Source organism: Solanum lycopersicum, chromosome 2 (assembly GCF_036512215.1).
Source record: "Solanum lycopersicum chromosome 2, SLM_r2.1".
Lineage (NCBI taxonomy): Eukaryota > Viridiplantae > Streptophyta > Magnoliopsida > Solanales > Solanaceae > Solanum > Solanum lycopersicum.
The window spans coordinates 50,250,594-50,267,961 of record NC_090801.1 but is presented as its reverse complement, the minus strand read 5'-3'; the positions used below and the strand labels follow the sequence as shown (position 1 = coordinate 50,267,961).

General features: G+C 34.6%; 1 protein-coding gene across 1 annotated transcript; it reads right to left on the bottom strand.

Annotated features, from left to right (window-relative positions):
* Nucleotides 1–13,472: 13,472 nt before the first annotated feature.
* Nucleotides 13,473–17,137, bottom strand: LOC104644281 (probable 2-oxoglutarate-dependent dioxygenase AOP1.2). The gene is given in 4 exon segments (XM_004233491.5): nt 13,473–13,778; nt 14,304–14,637; nt 16,772–17,044; nt 17,118–17,137. Coding segments are annotated over 4 exon segments (882 nt in total). The 3' UTR covers nt 13,473–13,523.
* Nucleotides 17,138–17,368: the final 231 nt, after the last annotated feature.

Here is a 17,368-nt window from a genome sequence, read left to right as displayed (position 1 = left end):
GAGATTCTTATATTGATAAATTACATCAAAGTTTTGAAGATTTACATTTTAAAATGATTTCTTCAGAGAATTTTATTGAGCTTTTAAAAGATGTTTCAGATGAAAATCTTCGAAACAAAATTTTAAATATGGCTTTTTCAAAACCATCTTCTTCATCGAATTTTGAAAAACCAAAGAAGGAAGAAAAATCTTTTGAAAACTTTAATACTAGTCCTTATTCTATTCAAGAAGTTTTTACTAGACTTGAAAAGAAAAGACCAAGTATTATAAGAGATACTTCTTTGGATGATTTAAAACAGGAGGTTGAAAACCTTAAAAGGGAGATTAAATCTTTAAAACAAAATCAATTGATTACTGATCATCGTATTTCTCAATTCGAAAATAATATTTCTGATGAAAATAAAAATGATACTACCTCTGAAAAAGAGGAAGATGATATTTCTGAGCCAAGTGTTAAATTTCTTGGAATGCTTCAAATTGTTACTGCTCATCGTTGGTATATAAATTGTATCATTCTTATTGATAATGATTTTAAAATTTCCAGTATTGCTATGATTGATAGTGGTGCTGATGTTAGTTGCATTCAAGAAGGATTAATTCCTTCAAGATATTTTGAAAAAACTACGCATATTGTTAAATCTGCATCTAATCATGCTTTAGATATCAAGTATAAATTATCTCATACTTGTATTTGTCAAAGTAAAGTTTGTATTCCTCACTTCTTCTTTTTGGTTAAAAATCAGTTAAATCCGCCAATTATACTTGGCACTCCTTTTATAAATGCCATTTATCCTTTTTCAAAATTAAATGCAAAAGGTTTTACAGCAAATTATAATGGTAATACCATTAATTTTGATTTCATAACTGAACCAGTTACTAGAGATATTAACTCTCTGATTCATTTAAAGCAGAAACATATTGAATCTTTACAAATGGAGATTTACAGTTTGAATATTTCAGAGTCTTTACAATCTCCTAAAGTCCAGGAAAAAATTAAATTAATTTCTGGCAAAATGACTTCTAATATTTGTGCAGAACATCCAAATGCTTTTTGGGACAGGAAAAAGCATATTGTAACTCTGCCTTATGAAGATTCTTTCAATGAAGCAGATATTCCTACAAAATCTCGTCCCTGTCAAATGAATTCTGAACTTGTCAATTTCTGCAAAAAAGAAATTGATAATTTATTATCAAAGGGACTTATAAAACCCTCTAAATCACCATGGTCTTGTACTGCATTTTATGTTAATAAAGCTGCAGAACAAGAAAGAGGTGTTCCCAGGTTGGTAATAAATTACAAACCTTTAAACAAAGTCTTAAAATGGATTAGGTATCCTATTCCCAATAAAAAGGATCTTCTTTCTAGATTATATGATGCCAATATATTTTCAAAATTTGATTTAAAATCAGGGTATTGGCAGATACAAATTTTTAAAGTTCTATCCTAAGTTTCGGCTGTATGGTAACCTTTTACTCAAGCATGGGAGATCATCTTAAACATTAATTGATAGCAGTTTTAACAAGGGTTTTAGGCTGCTCCTAACTTCAAACGGGGACTTACAAATACCACATGCTCGCTATCATTAATATTACCATTTATTATATATTTTTATATTATATTATAATTATATATTTTATTTAATTATATTATATTATATTAAAAGCAAATATTTTTGTACATTGAAGGGTTATGAACTTTGGAATTATAACTATTTCAAACAGTTATGGTTTAATTATTATTGGTCATGTGGACATCAACTCTTATTTTGATTAAAAAATAAGGACATAATTAGCCATAGGTACTTAGTGTGATGGAAATGCAGTAGAGGAGATAAACTTTTAACGGACGATATAAATGAATTTTTTATAAGGTTTGATGGTATATTTGAGTGTTTTCACTTTAAAAATGTTAAAATTAATGACATTTTGAAAAAATTATTACCGATATATTAAAAGTAGTTTTGCAAAATGTATCTGTTTCTAACTAACAGATAATGACATAAATGAATTTTCTTTCAAACTAATAGGTCATGGAAATAAAACAAATTTTTAATTGATAACATAAATTAATTTTTTCATAAAATTTGATGATATATATAAATTTTTCCTTAAAATTAATAATCTAAAAATTATTATCCCAAATAGATAGTGAATTTTCTTTCAAACCATTAGGTCAAGGAAATAAAACAAATTTTTAATGGATAACATAAATTAGTCTTCTCATAAAATTTGATGATATATGTAAATTTTTCCTTAAAATTAATAATCTAAAAACTATTATCCCAAATAGATAGTGACCAAAAAACTATAACACCATTTCTGGAATAATATGTAATGATGTTAATTGTACTCCTCTGCAATTCTGATTAATCTGATTGAATATTATTTTTTGACATTTTTGAAGAGTAAAGTGCTTTCAAATAAAAATGATTTTATATTTATAATTTCTCGAACTTTAGTAATGAAAAAATAATCACCTCTCAATCACAACTCTTATTGAGACAGTTGACAATGAATTCCTTCGAAATTGTTTTCTTGGATCATAAGAGTTACTTTAAATTATATTAAATTATTTATAATAACGGCTAACATGTTGAATTATAATTTTTTAAAAGGCGAAAAAATATAAATATATTCTTTAATTTATATTTTAGAAATAATATATATTCACCATTTAACAAATTTTCTGTTTTTAATAAGAGAATAACTTTGAGGAACTTATGGTAGTTTTAGGGATATTTCTATAATTACAATAGATTAGTTAATTTTTTTTCCTTTTTATTTCACCTCTTATTACTTTTACTTTTTCTCATATAATTTATTTAAAAATTAACTCAGAAAAAGAAAATACGGAAAAAGGTCTAAAATATCCTTAGAGTATTAGAAAAGGTATAAAATTGTCATTCGTCCACCTATTTGCTCTAAAATACATTTCTCATTCATATATTGACTCCAAAATATCCTTGTCATACACCTTTAGGTTCAAAATTTAAAACCGTTAAATAAGTGATCAATTTTGAACCAAAAGATGGATGACAAGGGTATTTTGGAGCCAATAGGTGGATGAGAAGGACATTTTTGAGCAAATAGGTGGATGGATGATAGTTTTGTACCATTTTCAATACTTCGAGAATATTTTAAACTCTTTATTTTTAAGAGAACAACTTGAGGAGCTTATAGTAGTACTTGGAGTATTTATGTAATTACAATAAATTAGTTAATTTTCCTTGTATTTCATTTCTCATTATTTTTACTTTTTGTTATATAACTTAGGAATAATAGTATGAAGAATACCTTATTTTGATCAAATTTGTTGTTGCATACTAAACTTTCATGAGGACCTATTATCTCCCTAGACTATTTAATATCGTACTTTTAAACATATCTATTTGCCCGCATGAATATAAAAAATAATGCAAATTATAGATAGTAAATGTGTCCACGTGGGCATTTATATAGTTCAAGAGGTAAAAAAATACACTATTAATAGTATAGAAAGGTAATAGATCCTCATAAAAGTTTAATATCGTAACAGCAAATTCGATCAAAATTGAGATATTTTCAGACTCTTATCCCTATAACTTACTTTAAAGTTTTGACTTATTTTATATTAGAATTTCTCTTTGAAGGTTGACGAGCTTAGGGTCAATTGGTCAATTGATCGATTTGTCGTTCTCCTTCGACCTTTATTTACCTTTATAATATTATTCATATTTAATTTATTTTTTTATTTTTATTTCATATTAAAAAATATCACTGAAAAAATTTAAAATATTTAACATTTGGTTAACTCTCAAAATTCCACCGTGTTGTATAATTCAGATTAAAAGAAAATTAAAAGTGTTATAAATCAATAACTTAAAATATTTAAAAAATATATTAAGATGTGGTTAACTATCAAGATTTTACATGTACCATATAAATTGGGATAAAGAGAATAACATATATTATTCAAAAATTACATTAGGCATACGATAAATCACAACTTAAAGTATTTTAAAACATATTAAAATTTGGATTAACTCAAATAATTTACATGTACCACAAAATTGGGTCACGAGAAATAACATATAATATTTTAAAATTGTATTAATTATTAAAAGAAATATAAGTCATAATAATTTAAAATATTTATAAAAAAACATAGTAAAATTGATTAACTCTCAAAATATTTTGAAATATTAAAAAAATTATTCAGAAATTGATTAACTTTTAAAATATCACATGTGGCACAAATATAATTGAAAAGTAATGAATATGTAAAGATGTCATAATCCAATACAAATTGCATTTATATCATAATTTTAATATAATCATTCATATGAGATTTTTTTCAACCAAATAATACTGAAAGATTGTGTTGAATCATTTCCACTAAAGAGTAAAATCAACAATTTTAAATTCATTATTTGCCCAAAAAAAAAAAGAAACAAATTAAAAATGAATTCTCAACACCAACAATCCAAACGTAAGATGCACACTACTTTTTAAAAAACACAAATTTCCAATGAAACCCAATGCGAATATTTTCTCAAAAAAAAAAAAAACACAAACAAATTAAACATGAATTGCCAACTACAACAATTCAAACATAAAATGCATAATAATTAAAACAACACGAATTTCAGACGAAACTCATTAGAAAAGTTGGTTGTTTGTCACGACCCAAATCCGGGCCGCGACTGGCACCCGCACTTACCCTCCTATGTGAGCGAACCAACCAATCTAAACCTTAACATTTCAATATAATATAAACAGAAAGTAATGCGGAAGACTTAAACTCATAAGTAAAAATAAATAATCAACTTCTATAACTCAAAAACTTATCATTATCCCCAGAATCTGGAAGTCATCATCACAAGAACATCTACTTTAAACTACTAATTCTAAGAGTTTCTAAGAAGCTAAAAATACATAAGAAGCTAGTCCATGCCGGAAGTTCAAGGCATCAAGACATGAAGGAGAAGATCCAGTCCAAGCTAGAAGCGTTAGCTCACCCTGAAGATCCGGTGTGACGAAGACTGGCTTGAGTTACTGTTGAGTCGAAGATGACGGTACGTTTGCTGCACTCCACAAATAACAAGAAGAAAAACATAAAAGTAGGGGTCAGTACAAAACACGGGTACTGAGTAGATATCATCGGCCCACTCAAAATAGGGAACAGTATATATCAAATATTATCGTAAATCAACTATAAAACTCAACATGTAGCAACAACAAGTATTATAATCATCAATAAGTACCATCAAGTTCATCCATGAGGGCTCAAGCCTCAACACCATACTCATTTGGGAATTAAGTATATTAAGTTGAGTATATTATCATCTTTCAAGATTCATTATCTTTCCTCTTCTTGTGTCGGTACGTGACACTCCGATCCCCTACTACTATGTGTCGATACGTGACACTCCGATCCCCTAATTCTATGTGTCGGAACGTGACACTCCGATCCCCTAATTCTATGTGTCGGAACGTGACACTCCGATCCACTAATACTATGTGTCGGAACGTGACACTCCGATCCACTAATACTATGTGTCGGAACGTGACACTCCGATCCACTAATATCATTCTGTAAATCATCAAGCCTTCTCTATACCAAGGCATCATCAATCCCATTACTTTAATTCATCAAGCCTTCTTCTATACCAAGGCATCATCATTAATAATGTATATTAAAGTTTCTTTTCAAGATTTGGGATTCAATATTTTCATCATGCTTATCTTATCACAATCACATAATCATATTCATGCAAACATACCATTAAGCATATAGTAGGATTTACAATACTACCAATACATATCATTCACTATTGAGAGTTTACTTATGAAAGCATGAAAACCATAACCTACCTCCACCGAAGAATTGAATCAAGCAAGAATTTTCCCAAAGCTTTGTTGTTTTCCTCTTCTTCTCGATCGTTTCTCTCTCTCCCTTCTTGTTCTTTCTATTTTCTTATTCAAACCCTCTTTCTTTTACCCTAATTAGTATATAATTAAGAATAAGAGATGACAATAATACCCCACTAATTAACTTAGGGTTACCTCTTTTAACCCCCAAGAATTTGAGTTATTAATATAAACCTACAAAATCTATAATTAAGGAAGGAATAGTCCAAAAACGTCCCTTAAAACGTGTAAGGAAATCCGATTCTGCCTGGGATTTGCGCAACCTGTGACGGGCCGTCGTGCCTGCGACGGTCCGTCCTGCAGGTCGTCGCAAGAGTCAGAGAGTCAATTTCCACTGAACAATCTATGACGGTCCGTCACGCCTGTGACGGTCCGTCCTGCCATTCCGTCACGAAGTTCAGAGAGTCGATTTTCAGTACCCAATTTCAGATTTTTTAAGTGTTTTGAAACGAGACCCTGCGACGGTCCGTCGTGCCCATGACGGATCGTCGTTTGGTCCGTCGCCTCAGCCTGTTTTTCCAGAATTGAAGTTTGTTGCTCAAAACGACTAAACAGGTCGTTACAATAGATACCAATTTACCCATCGTTCGTCCCCGAACGATCAAAAGAAGGAAAACAAGGGCGAAAAGGAGTACCTGAATCTGTAAACAGATGTGGGTATTTTTCTCGCATATCCGCCTCCTTCTCCCAAGTGGCTTCTTCAACGGGTCGATTCTTCCATTGCACCTTGATGGATACAATCTCTCTTGACCTCAACTTGCGAACTTCTCTATCTAAAATAGCAACAGGCTCCTCCTCATAAGACAAGTTCTCATCAAGCAACACTGAATCCCAACGGATAATGTAATTTCCATCCCCATGATATCTTTTCAACATAGACACATGGAATACCGGATGCACTCCGGACAGCCCTGGAGGCAAGGCTAACTCATAAGCCACCTCCCCTACTCGCTTAAGTACTTCGAATGGACCAATATACCTTGGGATAAGTTTACCCCTTTTACCAAACCGCATCACCCCTTTCATTGGTGAAACTTTCAACAAGACTTGTTCACCCTCCATGAACTCTAAGTCTCTAACCTTTCGATCTGCATATTCTTTTTGTCTACTTTGCGCCGCTAGAAGCTTTTCTTGAATAGACTTCACTTTTTCCATCGAATCCCTCAAGAGATCAGTGCCCCAAGGTCTAACCTCAAATGCATCAAACCAACCAATGGGAGACCTACATATCCTACCATACAATGCTTCAAATGGAGCCATATCAATGCTTGAGTGATAGCTATTATTGTATGAAAACTCCGCTAAGGGTAAGAAGCTATCCCAATGACCACCAAACTCTATCACACATGCATGAAGCATATCCTCCAACACTTGAATCGTTCGCTCAGACTAACCATCGGTCTGAGGATGGAACGCAGTACTAAGGTCCAACCTAGTACCCAATTCCGCATGCAATGTTTTCCAAAACTTAGAAGTAAACTGCGTACCTCTATCTGATATGATGGATAGTGGAACCCCATGCAATCGAACGATTTCTGAGATATAGATCTTGGCTAACTTCTCGGCATTGTAAGTCACCTTAACCGGAATAAAATGAGCAGATTTAGTTAACCCATCAACAATCACCCAAATAGAATCAAACTTTCCCAATGTCTTGGGAAGACCAACCACAAAGTCCATTGCAATTCTCTCCCACTTCCATTCAGGAATGGGCATTCTCTGAAGTGTTCCTCCGGGACTCTGGTGTTCATACTTTACTTGTTGACAGTTTGGACACTTGGCAATAAAGTCAACAATATCACGCTTCATTCTACTCCACCAAAAGTGTTGCTTTAGGTCACGATACATCTTGGTTGCACCCGGATGTATAGAATACCTTGAACTATGAGCCTCTGTCAGAATAGTGTTGATCAAATCATCGACGCGGGGTACACATACCCTTCCCTTGATTCTCAAAACACCTTCCTCATCGATTTGTGCTTCCTTAGCCTCTCCTCACAATACTTTATCTTGAATTCTGCGCAGTTTCTCATCATCAGACTGTCTTCCCTTAATCTTGTCAAGAAAGGAAGATCTTGCCTCCATAGAAGCCAACAATCCTCCCCTCTCATTTACTTCTAATCTCATCAAGTCATTAGCTAGAGTTTGAACCTCTCTAGCCAATGGGCGTCTAGAAGCTTGCAAGTGAGCTAGACTTCCCATGCTTCCCGCCTTCCTACTTAAAGCATCCGCTACAACATTCGCCTTCCCCGGATGATACAAGATAGTGATATCGTAGTCCTTTAGTAACTCTATCCATCTCCTCTGTCTTAAGTTCAAATCTTTCTGAGTAAAGACATACTGAAGGCTACGATGATCCGTATAGATCTCACACTTAACCCCATATAAATAGTGTCTCCATTGTTTTAATGCAAACACTACCGCGGTCAATTCCAAATCACGAGTGGGATAGTTACGTTCATGCACTTTTAATTGTCTTGAAGCATAAGCAGTCACACTCTTCTCTTGCATTAGTACTGCACCCAAACTAGAATAGGATGCATCACAATAAACAATGAAGTTCTTACCCTCTACTGGCAAGGTAAGGATAGGTGCGGTAGTCAACAAAGTCTTGAGCTTCTGAAAGCTTTCCTCACATTCATCCGACCATACAAATGGGACATTCTGCTTAGTCAAGTTCGTCAATTGGGAAGCGATAGAAGAGAATCCCTTGACGAATCGGCGGTAGTAGCTAGCTAACCCAACAAAGCTCCTTATTTCTGACACATTAGTAGGTCTTACCCATATCTTCACTGTCTCAATCTTAGAAGGATCCACCATCACTCCATCCTTAGAAACCACGTGTCCCAAGAAGGACACTGCATCTAGCCAAAACTCACACTTAGAGAACTTGGCATAAAGCTTTTTCTCCCTCAACATTTCCAATACCATTCTCAAATGCTCTTCATATTCCTTCGTGCTCTTTGAGTATACCAATATATCATCAATAAATACGATCACGAAGAGGTCCAAATATGGCTTAAAAATCCCGTTCATCAAGCTCATGAAGGCAGCAGGGGCATTCGTAAGACCAAAGGACATCACTACAAATTCGTAATGCCCATACCTCGTTCGAAAAGCAGTCTTTGGCACATCCGTTGCCCGTATTTTCAATTGATGATAACCGGATCTCAAGTCAATCTTAGAGAAGACACAAGCACCTTGTAACTGATCGAACAAGTCGTCAATGCGGGGAAGAGGATACCTGTTCTTTATGGTTACCTTGTTTAGTTGTCTGTAGTCTATACACATTCGATAACTCCCATCCTTCTTCTTTACAAACAAAACCGGAGCACCCCAAGGGGATGCACTTGGTCTAATGAAGCCTTTGTTCAATAACTCTTGAAGTTGTGCCTTTAACTCTCTTAACTCCGCGGGAGCCATTCTATAAGGGGGTATAGAAATGGGGCGAGTACCGGGTTCAAGATCAATACAGAAGTCAATATCCCTATCCGGTGGCATACCAGGAAGATCTGCAGTGAACACATCCAGAAACTCACGAACTACTGAAACCGACTCAATCGAAGGTACTTGGGTAGTGTCATCCTTGACATGTGCCAAGAAAGCTAAACACTCTTTACTAATCATTTTCTTAGCACGAAGAAAGGAGACGATGCGGACCGGATTGGAAGTGTAGTCACCCTCCCACACTAACGGGTCTATCCCAGGCTTGGCTAACGTCACCATTTTAGCATTACAATCCAAGATTGCAAATTGCGGAGAAAGCCAAGTCATACCCAGAATCACATCAAAATCATCCATTGCCAAGATAACCAAATCTACATAAGTGTTGCTCCCTACAAAGTTTACCACACAAGACCTATATACCTTTTCAACTACCACAGACTCACCCACCGGAGTAGAAACACGAATAGGCATATCAAGAAATTCACAATGTAAATTTAGACCATTAGCAAATGAGGAAGATACATAAGAAAACGTGGATCCAGGATCAAACAATACAGAAGCCATGCAATCACAAACCAGAAGATTACCTGTGATGACAGCATCAGATGCCTCCGCTTCAGACCGCCCAGGGAAAGCGTAACAATGGGCCCTATCGTTCGTCTGTCCGTTGCCCCTACCATGTTGTGATGTAGTGGCCCCAGTTTGCCCATTACCTCTGCCGTTTTGGTGACCACCATTACCTCGACCACCACGTCCTCCAGAATAACGGCCTCTACCATGACCACCTCTACCTCTAGCTATTGGGGGTCTATAACTTTGTCTGGGACAATTTTTCCTAATATGTCCAATCTCCCCACATCCATAACATTCTCTGGAGTCAATCATAGGCCCCTCGGAGAAGTGTTGACCGGTCTGAGGTGGTCCCCCAACTACAGTCTGTAGTGAAGACTGAATTGGTCGGACTGAGTAACTTCCCGAACCCTGTCCTCTAGTGTAAGAACCATTAAACTCACCTCCCTTTCGAAGCCTTTTTGATGTCGATGTTGTGGTGAAGTCGTCTGGCTTCACTCCTTCCACTTCTATCACAAAGTCTACCACTTCTTGGAAGGATTTTGCCGTTGCCGCTACCTGTAAGGCCGAAATCCGCAATTCTGACCTCAACACCTTCACAAACCGGCGAATCCGCTCTAGAGGACTGAAACAGAGTTGAGTGGCATATCTGGATAGTGCACGGAACTTAGCCTCATAAGCATTAACCGACATCCTACCTTGCTCTAGGCTCAGGAACTCATCCCTTTTCCTATCCCTCAAAGTCCGGGGGATATACTTCTCCATAAACAAGCTAGAGAACGAGGCCCAAGTCATAGTTGGTGCCTCTATTGGTTGACACTCAATATGTGACCGCCACCACATTTTGGCGTTCCCTTGAAACTGATAAGTCACAAACTCCACACCAAACCGTTCTACTATACCCATCTTGTGTAGTAGCTCGTGACAGTCAACCAGAAAATCATAAGCATCCTCCGATTCAGCACCCTTGAAGACCGGAGGTTTCAATTTCAAGAACTTACTGAAAAGTTCATGCTGATCACTTGTCATTACAGGCCCTGTAGTCAGACGAGGAAATGTGCCTATTTCCAATGGAACATCCATGCGGGGAGCCATAGTAGCCGCATGTTGTACCTCCGGAGCCTGAGGTGCTGGTGCAGAAAACACTGGGGGTGTCTGGCCCTGATCAGATAACCCGCTAAGATAAGCCAGAACCTGATTGATCATCTCTGGGGTAGGTTGGGGTGGCAATCCCTCATTCTGCACTTGTTCAGTTTCCCCATCCTCCCCTTCTCTTATTACTTCCTCAGTCGGTGGAGGAGTCACTGCCCTAGTATCAGATGGGCTAGGTGCTCGTCCTCTTCCCCTAGAGGACGTCCTCCCACGACCTCTACCACGGCTTCTTGCCGCTGCTCTTCCTCGAGCTGCAGCCCCAGTGGCTGGCTCAGACGCACCCTGTCCCGCCGGTGCTGGTGTTGGTGTTGGCGTAGTCGTTGCTCTAGTTCTAACCATCTGCGAAAGAGAGTGAAGATGGTAAGATACCAATTTGTATCGCCTAGATACCAATTGGACTCAAGTAGTAGCACGAAAGAAAGAATGAAAGAGTGAAATTTTCCTAAAGTCTTATAGCCTCTCAAGGAAAAGTAAAGGCGTCCCCCTACCATTCCTTAAGACTCTACTAGACCTGTTCTTGTGTGATGAGACCAACGAACCTAATGCTCTGATACCAAGTTTGTCACGACCCAAATTCGGGCCGCGACTGGCACCCACACTTACCCTCCTATGTGAGCGAACCAACCAATCTAAACCTTAACATTTCAATATAATATAAACAGAAAGTAATGCGGAAGACTTAAACTCATAAGTAAAAATAAATAATCAACTTCTATAACTCAAAAACTTATCATTATCCCCAGAATCTGGAAGTCATCATCACAAGAACATCTACTTTAAACTACTAATTCTAAGAGTTTCTAAGAAACTAAAAATACATAAGAAGCTAGTCCATGCCGGAAGTTCAAGGCATCAAGACATGAAGGAGAAGATCCAGTCCAAGCTAGAAGCGTTAGCTCACCCTGAAGATCCGGTGTGACGAAGACTGGCTTGAGTTACTGTTGAGTCGAAGATGACGGCACGTTTGCTGCACTCCACAAATAACAAGAAGAAAAACATAAAAGTAGGGGTCAGTACAAAACACGGGTACTGAGTAGATATCATCGGCTCACTCAAAATAGGGAACAGTATATATCAAATATTATCGTAAATCAACTATAAAACTCAACATGTAGCAACAACAAGTATTATAATCATCAATAAGTACCATCAAGTTCATCCATGAGGGCTCAAGCCTCAACACCATACTCATTTGGGAATTAAGTATATTAAGTTGAGTATATTATCATCTTTCAAGATTCATTATCTTTCCTCTTCTTGTGTCGGTACGTGACACTCCGATCCCCTACTACTATGTGTCGGTACGTTACACTCCGATCCCCTAATTCTATGTGTCGGAACGTGACACTCCGATCCCCTAATTCTATGTGTCGGAACGTGACACTCCGATCCACTAATACTATGTGTCGGAACGTGACACTCCGATCCACTAATACTATGTGTCGGAACGTGACACTCCGATCCACTAATACTATGTGTCGGAACGTGACACTCCGATCCACTAATATCATTCTGTAAATCATCAAGCCTTCTCTATACCAAGGCATCATCAATCCCATTACTTTAATTCATCAAGCCTTCTTCTATACCAAGGCATCATCATTAATAATGTATATTAAAGTTTCTTTTCAAGATTTGGGATTCAATATTTTCATCATGCTTATCTTATCACAATCACATAATCATATTCATGCAAACATACCATTAAGCATATAGTAGGATTTACAATACTACCAATACATATCATTCACTATTGAGAGTTTACTTATGAAAGCATGAAAACCATAACCTACCTCCACCGAAGAATTGAATCAAGCAAGAATTTTCCCAAAGCTTTGTTGTTTTCCTCTTCTTCTCGATCGTTTCTCTCTCTCCCTTCTTGTTCTTTCTATTTTCTTATTCAAACCCTCTTTCTTTTACCCTAATTAGTATATAATTAAGAATAAGAGATGACAATAATACCCCACTAATTAACTTAGGGTTACCTCTTTTAACCCCCAAGAATTTGAGTTATTAATATAAACCTACAAAATCTATAATTAAGGAAGGAATAGTCCAAAAACGTCCCTTAAAACGTGTAAGGAAATCTGATTCTGCCTGGGATTTGCGCAACCTGTGACGGGCCGTCGTGCCTGCGACGGTCCGTCCTGCAGGTCGTCGCAAGAGTCAGAGAGTCAATTTCCACTGAACAATCTATGACGGTCCGTCACGCCTGTGACGGTCCGTCCTGCCATTCCGTCACGAAGTTCAGAGAGTCGATTTTCAGTACCCAATTTCAGATTTTTTAAGTGTTTTGAAACGAGACCCTGCGACGGTCCGTCGTGCCCATGACGGATCGTCGTTTGGTCCGTCGCCTCAGCCTGTTTTTCCAGAATTGAAATTTGTTGCTCAAAACGACTAAACAGGTCGTTACATTGTTGAAGCGGAAATTCGCAATTAGCATATCAAACACTGCAATAACTCTTGAGAAGATCACTTGGAGGAGCTGTATAGCCAGCTTCTGTGGTACCATACTCAAATAATCCAATAATTTCAAATGGCTTGAAGAGTAAAGGGTGTTCTTCATCCACTAGTTTTTTTGGTGCCTAGATGAAGTGACCTGGTTTTGATAATGAAAATAATTGAATGGAGAGTCTATCATTTTCTCCGGACATTGTTACTCTGTGGAGAGGAGAATGCAATCGACCATTTGTCCAAACCTGTATAAATACAAAGATAGACGCGATCGATAATATTTTTGGAGAGTAAAACAATACAAATAGGGTCAATACTACCAAAATTCATTTTCCGTTTTGCATGAAAATATTGAGCATATCATTAATATATCAGATTCTTCAAAAATATACATTTCAGAAAATAATACATTCAACACTAGCGGAACAACATTTTCAGAGATTCGAGAAACATAAGATCCAACAAATATCTTGAGCCTCTGAAAACTATGGTTTTTTGATAAATCCTATAAGGTGTAACAATATTGGCCACAAATTTTGATTAGAATGATAAAATAACATAATTCACACTATGTTTAAAGTATTTTTACCCTTTTAATTTCAATATCTTTTAATTAAAAATGAATTCTTTTTTATCAATTTATTTACCTTAAAACAAAAAAAATATTATTGACTTTAAAAATTTGTGACCATTTAGCATTTTTTCTGTTAAAAATCAAACAAAACAGTTCCCAACAAGATAATAACAATAGTTCAAAACTTAACACTTACTTTGAAGGAATAACCAGCCAAAACAACATAAGAATTTGGTGAAATATTCACATCAATCCATTCTCCATTTTTGTTGATTTGCAATCCATTGACTTGATTTTGCGATATAAAAGTCAAGAAGTTACCATCTGTGTGGCCACCCAATCCAGCAACTTTGTTATTCTCATCTCCACCAGTAATTGATGATCCCTTGTAATGTGTAAATCTAAATAGGAAATAATTGGCATTCAACAATTCATTAATGTGATTTTTTAATCTCAAATTCTCCGAAATCATCCTTTTCAAAATCTCATCCAATTCCACAAGTGGATTAGAATAAGACTTTACCAAATTGCTGCAAAAAAAATAATACACATATAATGTTTATAAACGTATAAAGAAGGTTGAACATATTTAGAAACATTTCAAGTTGATACCATTCTTTCACTTAGGCCTTATTTGTTTCTATTAAGATCAAAACTCTAAATCTGAATATACATCTAAATATTAAAATATGCATTAAGATCTAGATATGTAAATCTGAATAAACATTTTAATATTAAGGTATTTTCTCTGAATATGAAAACTGGATTATTGAGATAATTTGTTTTTAATATTTGAATGTACATATGAAATTAAACGATGTATCAATAAAAAATTATAAAAACCTCATTTTAGTAAAATAATTTTTTATATGGAAAATAAATTTTTGGACATTCTTATCATGAATAGGTCATATGATTTATCTATTAAGAATTTAACATTAAGTTACATCACTAATATATGACTATTCTTTTTTGCACTCAAAAACTTTGATAATCTAATATAATGCAATGTAAAATAGTTTATATAGAGTAGTAATATAATGTTTATGAAAGCATTTTATTTTATAATGCAGATTTGTTATTGTTATCGATCAACTAATCAATACTTTCTTGTTTTCTAGAATCGTGCTAAATATTATATCATGAAGTGTTTATCAATTCAAATATATTGATTAATTTATGAAAGTAAAGGACGTATATTAAGTTAGTAAAATAAAGGAAATTATAACGGGTAAGATGTAATTAACATTAATTTAATAAGAAAAAAACTTTTATGAGTTTTTGTGATGTAGTTGAATTAAGATAGGAATTACTTTTGAGTCTGAATGGTCTTAAGAGTGTATTACAGATCTGATTAACTCAGATGTATTCAGACTCGTTAAGAGACTTCTAAGAAAATAAAACAAACAAACTTAATGAATTAAATCTAAATAATTAAGATTCAGTCATAAAAAAACAAACATACTGAATGAGGCGAATCTGATTGATTAAGATTTAGACCCCCAATTAAATACAAACAAATGAGGCCATAGATACGTTAACTAAGTCTTATATTTTATTTTATTTTTAAAACTAGGATAGTGAAAACAAAAATGGGAAAGCGGAACTGACTGACGAGTTAGATTCATACTAGGATTAGACGCAGTGCTACTTATTTACTTATTGTACTAGTTGAAGTCGATTAGAATTATATTACGACTAGGATTTGCATTATTATTATTATTATAATAGTAATATGTATTGTAATAGTATTTTATTATAGTTAACTTAGAACTCTACAATTCTCTCCATATAAAAACCTTGTAACTTAACATTATTTTTCATCAATATAATCTTTGATTTCTCAAATCGTATTTATATCTCGATTTCTACGATTATTAGACCGTGACACATACCAAATATTCTGATGTTGTTGTTGATAATTTTCATTTTATTTAAACAATGTGATAAAAGAAATAAATTCGAAATTGATTCGAGAAAGATACTGTCTATTGTCTTCTATTAATTTATTTGTTTTTATTGAGTAGATCGAGACTCCATACCAAATATTTTAATGTTATCGGCACTTTTGTTTGTTTAGGGGTGTGATAATGAATAGATTCGAGAAGGAAACTTCCATTTATAATCTCCTATTTTGTTTTTCTCAAAGAAAAAATTAACTTATTCAATAAAACTATTGAATGGTCAAATAGTTAATCAATTTACTGGGAATCTCTAATGTTATACTTTTTGAACACTTTCATTAGGCCAAAATTTAAAGGAAAAAAGACAAATATTTTTTCAAACGATCGTAAATAGTATGCACATATTTTTCGTCATATTTTTCCTCCGTCATACTTTTGGGACATTGATGTCCCTGACATTTAAAAAGTCGAAAATTTCTGCCCTTCACTCTAACGAATGGTTAAATTAGGAAACTTGACACAATCTTATCCATCGATCCAATGTTGGGGCGGTAGATAAGATTATGACACGTCTATATCCATTAGTATAAAATGGTATATATGCTTTAATTTTTGAACGGTAAAAATATATGTCCCAAAAATATGATGGAGAATATCTGCATACCATTTATATTTAAGGATATATTTATCGTTTTTTCTTAAATTTAAAGATAATGATAGTAAGAAAATAAAAAAGATGAAAACAGTGAAATAGACATACCAGAAATGTTGATTACCCTGAGGCCAAAAGATATTAGCAAAATTTTGAAGACTTTGAGGATTAAGCAAATCAGGAATACACAAACTCTCATACAATGGCAATTGTGGAATCATTCCCATATATCCATGCATTGGTTTTTCTGAAATATTTTTCACTTTAGTCTCTAAAGGAAATTCAAATATTTCTTTTGACATATCAAATGTTTCCTCTCTAATTTCCTTTGAAACTTTATAATATTTAGAGAAAATGCACAAGTACCCCCCAAGACTATGACTGAAATCCCAAAGACACACCTTACTAAGGTCGTATTACCCTCCTGAACTTTTTTTTTTGTAATTTTGTGTACCTCTTTGACTTACGTGGCATCCAAATATCTCTGTCGCGCCTCAATTGCGTGGAGTTACATAGAGTATCACATAAGACAAAAGGCGTATAAAATTACAAAGAAAAAAAAAGTTCAGAGGGTAATAGGACCTTATTTTAATTAAAGTGTGTCTCTGAGATTTTGGTCATAGTGTAGGGGTACTTGTGCATTTTCCTTAATACTTATTAATTTCTTTGTCAACAAAAAGTATAAATATCTAAATAGAAATATTA